Here is a 9,454-nt window from a genome sequence, read left to right on the forward strand (position 1 = left end):
TTTTTAGGTAATCTTTCTTTCTCTCTCTCTCTCTCTCTCTCTCTCTCTCTCTCTCTCTCCCTCTCCCCCAGCATGCTTGTGGATGGGACCAGTGACTGGCAGGGAAGATGGGAGCATATGAAGAAGTTCCTGGAGCGGGCCGGACCATTCACCCATCCTGACTTTGAACCCAGCACAGAGGTGAAAAAGCTGTTTTCTATGTGGAGTTCAAAGTAAAGTAGTGGTACGTTTGTAGTTACTATTTAGCCTCACAAAGCCAAAACCTTATCGCACAATCATGTCTGTACCCCTGGAACAGATATATTGGTGTTTTGCCAGAGCCCATTCATTTTATGTTAACCCCTTAAAAAGTCTATGGCTCACCGATGGTCCGAAAGTGTAATAGCAAACCTCTGTAACCAAAAAATAACTCCACCCGTTTGTACAGGACTCTGTGTAAGTAATAACATAGTATTAATAGTGTATCGTCTTCTTTCAGTCGCTGCAGTTTCTATTGGACGTCTGCAAAATTTTGGTCATTGGAGCTGGCGGACTGGGCTGTGAGCTGTTAAAGGACCTGGTATCTAATTTAATTCATTCTTATTTGCCAAAGAAAACAGTATGTTTAACTTTTTCTGCAATAATTTGTTGCCACACTGAGAGTACAGTCTTCTTTCCCTGTTTGCAGTTATTCAAAATATAAGATGCTGTTGCATCCACTCTTAATCTAAACATGACGAATGACAAATGGCAAATATCAGCAACCTCTCTGGAGCTTTACGTTATAGTTGAAGTTGTAATGCACTCATTTTGTCAATTTCTGATTTAACCCTAGGCTCTGTCAGGATTCTGTCACATTCATGTTGTCGACATGGACACCATTGATGTTTCTAACCTCAACAGACAGTTTCTCTTCAGGTCAGTGTGAAATAACTTTCCGATATTTATTTCTAGTTCACTGTTTATTATTATATTCACTGCTGACTGAAATATCTGAAATCTGCGATTTTGGTACATTTATGTTTATATTTATGAAAATATGGAATCTAAATAAAAGGGAAACCATCATTTTCATTACTTTTAATAGAACTTTAATATTTTTAAAGGGCTAAAGATGTGGGTCGACCAAAAGCGGAGGTTGCTGCCGACTTTATCAACAGAAGAATCCCGGGTTGCAGGGTTGTCCCGTATCCGTCTTTAGAGAGAGAACAGAACTGTTTTCGTGTTTTCCTGCCGTCTTCTGTTTTTAGACAGATGGGGGCGGTTTGAATTGATCTTAACTGATTGTTTAGTCAAATAAAATAAAGTTGAATCAGCACAGTTGTTTCCTGAACTACATGTCCAGACATTTTAAGAAAATCCAGGATCTTGATGAGAACTTTTACAGACGTAAGAAGCCGCCGCTAATGATTGTTGGTTTAAAAGAAGTCCAATGATAGCAGTTGTTTGACGTTGCAAATACAAGACACCTTCACTGTTTGTTTCCTATGACAGTTTGATCTTTCTTTTAAACAGAATTTCACATAGTTGTATGTGGACTGGACTCTGTCATTGCCCGAAGATGGATGAATGGAATGCTGGTATGTGTACCTTATCTAGCTGTATCCCAAGTTAATTCCAAACCTTTTTAATGGAAATTCTTTTTGTTTCAGAGAGAGGCACCGTCTATTGTACAGTGTACAGGCTCATTATAAATGTACGCACAATCTCTGTATGCATATAAATCTGAATATCAAATATAGAAATGGTGACATTGTACTGGCCATTAGAGTAATGAATCTTGCATGTATTAGCAGACCAATTGCATTTTAAGTGGCAGTTGTATTGAATGAGTGACTGGACACTAACTAGACCCACCTGGATTAAGTTTTTTTGGCAGCCGGAAGAGGATGAAAAAAGGCACCCATGATTTATGCAGGAGTTAGTGAAAGAGTAGGAGGCTTTACACTTACACAGTTGTGCCTTTCGGTTTCAGCTCTCTCTGCTGGTCTATGACGAGGGAGTTCTGGACACCAGCTCCATCATCCCTTTCATAGACGGAGGTACTGAAGGCTTTAAGGGGAATGTGCGGGTCATTCTTCCAGGCATGACAGCCTGCATCGACTGCACACTGGAACTGTACCCTCCTCAGGTAAAGTTTACATACACTGGAAACATATGACCAGTTGGCTGATACATCGCTCCGGCTCTTGTAGTTTGCACTAGTCTCATTTCACAACTCAATTTCTGCATGAATGTTTCAGCTACATCAGTGTATTCTAATCCAGGCCTTTGTTAATATACAGATACATTAGGCTGGGAAAGTTAGGCTGAGTCATATGCAGCAAAGCTGTCATTTTGCAAATAATAAAAGGGTGCTTATATTACTCTAAAATTTTGATATGCACTGAGTGATCGGCCAGTGAGTAGAATCAGATAGGTTTCAAGGGCAGAGACATCCATACACCATGACTGTGACTGAAATGGCTCCCTATAGACCTTTCTTAAAGTCATGTCGTCCGTCTGCACCGTTTAACCAGAGCGCTTGACGCTTGTTCTTCAGCATTCTTCAAAAAAAAAAAATTGAGCTTCAGCACAACTAACAAGAGGGCAGTTAACTTGTCTGGAAGTTCCTCCAACATGAAGGGCGTAGCACAAAAGTTTAAAAACGTTGTGTGACCCTGTACGTCTGCCACGCCGGTTCACATAAACTCTTGTTTTATTGGTCAGCTGGAATTGAACATGTTTAAACTGGATTGAGTGGAAACTCTGGTGAGTGTGTTTGGTTGATTTATGGGTGTATGTAGGAAAGGACAGTAGCCTCAGTCATTGATTACAACACGATCAGAAGCCATTTAACACTACTATGTATACTTCCACATTTATGTTGTTACATGCTTTGGATAAAGCTTTTTCAAGCTTCAGATTTCTGTGTGTACACTAGAATTGCTAAAAGTGTTCAAAAACACTTTTTATATATTTAGTAAATGTTTAATTGTTAAACAAAAATATTTCTGTATGCTGTCATTTATAATTCTATAAATTCTATAAAGAGAAAGAAAATTGTGATCAGCCAGCAATCAGCGCATCTCTACTGAAAATAGACTGAGACTCTATTCTGGAAACAATAATTTATTTTCAAATTATTGTAAATAAATAAATGAATAATTACTTGCAGCCTGGATATAGACTTGCAAATAACTGTGTATTTTGTTTTTTGCATTGCAGATAAACTTCCCCATGTGCACTATAGCTTCAATGCCACGGTTACCTGAACACTGCATTGAGTATGTCCGCATTCTGCAGTGGCCTAAAGATAAGCCATTTGGTGGTAAGTCCTTAACACACTACCTGCATACTGCTGCTGTAGCTGCCCGGCTTTATATAATGTTTATAAAGCAATAATTAACAGTGTAAAACAATGGCTTGATTGCTGTGCCCTCAGACAGTGTAGCTCTAGATGGAGACGACCCAAATCACATCCAGTGGGTGTTCCAGAGATCTTTGGAGAGAGCAGCTGAGTTCCGTATTATTGGAGTGACGTACAGATTGACTCAGGGTGAGGCCGCGAGAGAGTTTCCTTGCCTACAGATTTGTATTCTTGTTGTGTGTAAAGGAAACTGTAAATGCAAAATGTAATTGTAAGTAATTACTCAATATTTAATTATGGAATTACATTATATAGTATAATAATTCTAGTATAAGGTCGACTGTACAATATGCAAGCTACAACATGTAATACAGTTAAGTTCTCACATACAGTGTGGTATAGTCAACTTGTAGACTTTTACAGTGCATAGCACAGAGTGAAGGCTCAGAAATGACAGTCTTCTGATGCTGCAGGTGTTGTGAAGAGGATCATCCCTGCAGTAGCCTCCACGAATGCCGTCATCGCTGGTAAGATGGACAAACCATGGACATCGTTCACATCCGAACATGCTTTCACTAATTCCACATAATGCTTTGTTTTTAATTAATTTATTTGGACTAGTGACAAGTATTATAAAAAAACTATTATAGATATCCGTCAGTCTAATCAATACAAATACTGCTTCAGAATTATTCATGAATTTATTTATATTTTTTTATAAAATAATTTAAATTATTTATATACCTTATTTATTTATGAGAACTGTTTTTGTAGTCTTTACAAGCAAGTACATTTTTGTCAGTCAAATTCATGCAAATATCTTAATCTGTTTATATGTACATCTCAAATAAAGACATATTTTAGTAGCTTACGATCTTCTGAAAATACCATCTGGCATGTGTCACTGTCTCCTATAATTAGTTTTTCATTTTAAGGCAAAAAAAGCTGTATCCACCAAACCCTGCTAAATTGCCTGGGGGTCCTAAGAGTCAAATAACAAAAAATAAGACTTTATTAACTAAATGTTGTTGCTTTTTTGAATATTTTATCAAAACATTTTTTTTAAATCTATCCATTTCGTTGGTTTTATTAAATTTTTTTGCCACAGTTTTGAAAATGGTGTGGAGAATCACAGAATGTTATTAGTATTGGTACTGACTACCAAATTTATAGTATCGTAACATCTCTACTTAAGACACATGAAGTAACAAGGTGTGATCAGGGCCACTGACCTTTGTGGTTAATTCTACCTTTACATTTCAGCCGCCTGCGCCACAGAGGTTTTCAAAATCGCCTCCAGGTAAGCCACATTAAGATAAACATCATCAGTTAAGATTAGCATTGTTTAACCCTTAAAGGTCTACAGTTATTATTACAGATTTGTTATATACATGTAATGACATGATGTATAGATTCATTACCTTTACGTTTTTTCCCCTTTGCTTCTAACGATATTTTGATTTTCAGCGTCAATAAATTAATTTTTCACTAAAATTAATCCCTTCTAAGATGGGGTGGGGAGTTCATTCGTTAAGACAAGACTGTGAACACAACAATAGCTTTACCTTAGTGCTATCCTCTTGTTACTGTAAACCCAGACCCAGAGTGAATGGTGAATTTGAAAACATCTGCTTTATGTAGGTGCTGTTTTTTCTCTTTGACAGTGCCTACATTTCCCTGAACAACTATCTGGTGTTTAATGATGTTGATGGACTGTATACCTACACATTTGAGGCTGAGAAAAAGGTCAGTAATGGAAATGTGAACTACCAAGAGTGATGACCATAGCAGTAAGAATATATATATATATATATATATGTGTGTGTATGTGTGTATCTATCTGTATACTCTTTTAGGAACATATTTTTCTTAGTTTAGCTCTGTAAATCATTGTTTCTATTGTGTATTTCTTACATGTGCGAAACAAGCCTAATTTGTAGCTCGCCTTTGTTTGATGTGTGTATATATATATATATATATATATATATATATATATATATATATATATATATATATATATATATAAAAGAAGGGTTTGCCAGGGTTTGCTGGTAAACACTGCTCTTTGGACATGCCAAGTAAACCACTGTTGTCAAAATGAAGTCAAATAAGTGACTAGATGTAAATCTGTGTGTATGTGTGTGTGTGTTTGTGTGTTTAGGAGAACTGCTCTGCCTGCAGCCAAATCCCACAAGACTTGCATTTCTCACCCTCATCCAAATTACAGGAAGTGTTAGACTACTTGACAGACAGTGCTTCCCTGTGAGTTACTGTGCCTGTTTTGTTCCTTTAGACAGATTTGTCCAGATATGCATCCATTTTGCATTTAGTAACCACACAGAAAGAGGAAGTGTATGTATATAAAAAGCAAGAATGACCTCTTTACAACATTGCAGTAACAGTACAGAAAGGATTGTTCAGTCTGGCAGTCGTTCAGTTAAAGCTTGTATCTAAATGGGGCAGGAAAGACTGCAATACTTGTGAGTTCCCCAGATAGTGTATTTTTCTTTTTTAAATATTAAGACAAACCAAAATATAATGATTTTATTGAGTTTCAAAAAAACACATGTATAACAGACTCCAGAATAAAGTCCATGAATAAAGAGCTTGGATTGGAGTCCTTTTCCAGCTTAATTGCTAGAATATCTTCAACATATCCCAACAGAATTCTCTTACTCTCAGGCTTTGCCACATACAGTGAGACAGTGCCCTTTACCTTCACCTACACCCACTCACTAGTACATACAGTATGTCTGGAAAATTCCGGTTTAATTTATTGAGCTGTTTCTAGTGTAATACAAACTCTCAGCCAGTTGTATGTGAGTTTGCTGTTTGGGTTTCAGCCTTCTTACATGATAATCCCCATTCTTCTATTGTTAAATCTACCTGTATATCCTCTTTCCATGCCTTAAATTTATGGATGTTGTGGATTTTTAAGATATTAGCTCATACATTTTAGATACTGGTTGTAAATGTAATGCCTATTTATGGTATAAATGTGATACTGTATAATCTATTTGTTACGATCATAGCCTATTTTTCTGTCTTCCCAGGCAAATGAAATCTCCTGCCATCACAACGACACTGGACGGAAAGAATAAGACACTGTATTTGCAGGTTAGTGATATTTTAGCACAAAAAAGACTTTTTACACTGCATTACATTCACATTTTCTGGAACTTTGATAGGGAAGGTAATGAACTTACTATTTTTTATAGTATTTATATAGCTTTTGAGTAGTTTGTCTACTAAAAACACAATATGGACAAAAGTATTGGGACAGCTACACCCACAGGAGCCTTTAAGACATTCTGTTCTAAATCCATAGGCATTAATATGAAGTTGGTTCCCCCTTTGCAGCTCTAACAGCATGTGTGGATAAGATAAGATAAGATAAGATAGTCCTTTATTAGTCCCGCAGTGGGGAAATTCCCAGTGTAACAGCAGAAAGGGATAGCAAGACACTCAGTTACAAAAATTTAGATAAATAATTTACACTATATACACAATATAAATAAGAATTAAAAAAGCAATAACAATATTATTTACAGCAAAAGACTCTTAATTGCACATGGGGGGGGGGGGGGGGGGGGATGATATTGCACATAGTATTCCCTGAACATGAGTGTGTAGTTAAGTGTGTGTGTGTATGTGGTCCGCTGGGAGCAGTGCTGGTTGTGCAGTCTGACGGCAGCAGGAAGGAAGGACCTGCGATACCGCTCCTTCACACACTTGGGGTGAAGCAGCCGAAGAGCTCTGCAGTTATTGAGTCAGCAGAGCGTTGGTGACTTTTATGCACTATGCTCTGAGCTCAGCACTCTGCGACCCCTCACTGTAATTTTACCTGGTCTGCCAATTTCTAGCTGAGTAGCTGTGTTTGAGTTGTCCCTATACTTTTGTCTACATAGTGTATGTCAGATTTGCCTAATTGAACCAAATGGTTATGTTCATTTACAGACTGTTGCCTCCTTCGAAGAAAGGACACGTCCAAATCTCACCAAGACTCTGGAAGGTTGAGGAAGCTTTAGAACTGAATTATATAAAGGACCAATGTTTTACATCATGTGTGTTAATCCTGATTCATATGCTTTTAATTTTGCAGAATTGGGCTTGGTGAACGGACAGGAGCTGGCGGTGGCTGATGTGACCACTCCCCAGACCGTCCTCTTCAGACTCAACTTTACCTCATAGGGCATCTCCTTATCTTCTCAGGGTACAAATGTGGTGCCAAAAGTATGCAGTGCATGTTTGGCTATGAATGTTTGGGAACAACATAAATGGTTCATTCCTGGTACTTTTTCAAGCATTGTACATTGTTCAAGCCAAACTCTGAACTCTGAATTCTGCAGCACTGCACTGCTCTCTTTCAGAAAAACTGCTGCACTTAGGTTTTGTGTGTTTAGTTATGCGCTGATGAAGCTGCATCTGCACTTTTACTAGCGGAATTTGTTGCTTGGTGCTCTTATGTGTATATTTAATGTGTTAGTGCTGTGATAGCATCTCAACATGGGGGAAATCCCATTTTTAATTAAAAAAATGAAAACCTATTTAATGCTTACTTTGCAAGTGTCTTTGTTTGCTTTAAATGAATCATGTTTATCAGTAGGTATCCAGTAGTGTTCTATGGAGACTGTTAGCTTGTAGGTAATAGTCTCTTCAACAATACACAGAGAACTTCTAGAGAGGAGAGGTACCACCTGAAAATGTCTTCCGGGTTTGTCAGATATTTCAGGGCGCTGCAGAGCAAGTCCAAAATGAAAGGGTTAATGTAGATCATTTGAGCATTATTGATTATTTTTATTAAATCATTACATTTTCATAAATTAATTTCCGCACACAGAACAGCATTGGATGTTTCAGCACCGCGCACACATTTTTTAAAGCTTTTCAACCCCTGTTCTAAGAATTGATTGTAATGGTGACGTCAGTGAGTGTGAATTGCCTCAAATATATTAAATACATCAAATACATCATTCTGCTTTCCAAAATTAAAGGAAGATTTTGGACAAGCGGTTAGACACTATTTTATCTTTAGCTTTGTAGCCATTTAGCTCTATTCACCCCCATTCATTGAAGACTTGCTCATTGTTTGCCCATTATTGGGGGAATAGGAAGTGGCCAGGCTCTCCATTAACCAGCTCTGCACAGACCTTTATTCCACAAGCTAATAGTCTCTATAGCAACAGGACCCAGAAATTGGCTGAATTATGCCCCTTCATACCAACATGTAGTACCTAACTATTCTGTGTCACTCACCGGCATCAAGAGGCATAAATCATGCACTTTACTTTGCTGTTGCTATGGCGACTATTAGCTTGTAGCTAATGCATATTTGTCCAGTTAAAAAAAATATTTGCTAATAATTGCAGAGGTACAAATAATTGTATGTACTGTTGCTATGGAGACAGTTAACGTGTGTCTCGTGGTCTCCATGGCAACAATACACTGAGACCACTAGCTACAAGCCAACAGTTTCCATAGCAACAGTGCACAGAAATAAGTTAATTGATGCCTCTCGATGCCCCTATGTAATCATTCCATTAGCTATGCTGCTGGTATCAGGAGGCACACATCTAATTATTGCTGTGTACTGTTGGTATGGAGACTGTTAGCTTGCGGCTAATGCTCTTAAAAGCCACTGTAGTAAAAACGACGTTACATGGTTGCATGGAGAAAACAATGGAAGCAAAAATCAACGTATGTCAATGTACTGGTGCTATATAGTTTAAACCAGTACACAGAAACAGTACACTGAGGCTGTTAGCCGCAAGCTAACAACCTGCATAGCAACAACACCCAGAAATAAGCTGTTTTAGCTATCCCTGTCACCAGAATCAAGAAGCCTAAATCACCTTCTGCTATGGAGACTGTTATAATAACAATTGCAGTTATAATTATGAAGTATATTATAATTAAATATATATATATATGAATGTATTAATATGTAAAATGTAGTAATGTATTTTTTTTAATGATCTTGATTTCAAAAGAAACAATGAATGTGCAAGTGTCCCAAAACTTTTGTCCATATAGTGTAGTTTCCAAAATCCAGCATCTAGCAGCCTAGAAACTGAAATTCGTTGCTATGGAGACGGTTAGCTTGCTGCTAACTGTGTTTTTGTTGTA

The 9,454-nt window shown here is 37.5% G+C and overlaps 1 protein-coding gene across 2 annotated transcripts in view; it reads left to right on the plus strand.

Annotated features, from left to right (window-relative positions):
- uba3 (ubiquitin-like modifier activating enzyme 3) overlaps positions 1 to 7,875 on the plus strand; it is an 8,939-nt gene extending 1,064 nt beyond the window's left edge. For both annotated transcript variants that reach the window (XM_072665617.1, XM_072665618.1), the window contains 16 exons: positions 72 to 180; positions 479 to 559; positions 815 to 897; positions 1,086 to 1,166; positions 1,325 to 1,368; positions 1,495 to 1,559; positions 1,955 to 2,110; positions 3,187 to 3,289; positions 3,404 to 3,517; positions 3,802 to 3,855; positions 4,592 to 4,628; positions 4,993 to 5,074; positions 5,490 to 5,590; positions 6,382 to 6,445; positions 7,286 to 7,340; positions 7,431 to 7,875. In XM_072665617.1, coding sequence (XP_072521718.1) covers positions 72 to 180; positions 479 to 559; positions 815 to 897; positions 1,086 to 1,166; positions 1,325 to 1,368; positions 1,495 to 1,559; positions 1,955 to 2,110; positions 3,187 to 3,289; positions 3,404 to 3,517; positions 3,802 to 3,855; positions 4,592 to 4,628; positions 4,993 to 5,074; positions 5,490 to 5,590; positions 6,382 to 6,445; positions 7,286 to 7,340; positions 7,431 to 7,519 — 1,318 coding nt within the window. In that variant the 3' untranslated portion in view covers positions 7,520 to 7,875. The remainder of the gene's footprint in view (positions 1 to 71; positions 181 to 478; positions 560 to 814; positions 898 to 1,085; positions 1,167 to 1,324; positions 1,369 to 1,494; positions 1,560 to 1,954; positions 2,111 to 3,186; positions 3,290 to 3,403; positions 3,518 to 3,801; positions 3,856 to 4,591; positions 4,629 to 4,992; positions 5,075 to 5,489; positions 5,591 to 6,381; positions 6,446 to 7,285; positions 7,341 to 7,430) is intronic.
- Positions 7,876 to 9,454: the final 1,579 nt, after the last annotated feature.

This window comes from Salminus brasiliensis, chromosome 21 (genome assembly GCF_030463535.1).
Source record: "Salminus brasiliensis chromosome 21, fSalBra1.hap2, whole genome shotgun sequence".
Classification (NCBI taxonomy): Eukaryota; Metazoa; Chordata; class Actinopteri; order Characiformes; family Bryconidae; genus Salminus; species Salminus brasiliensis.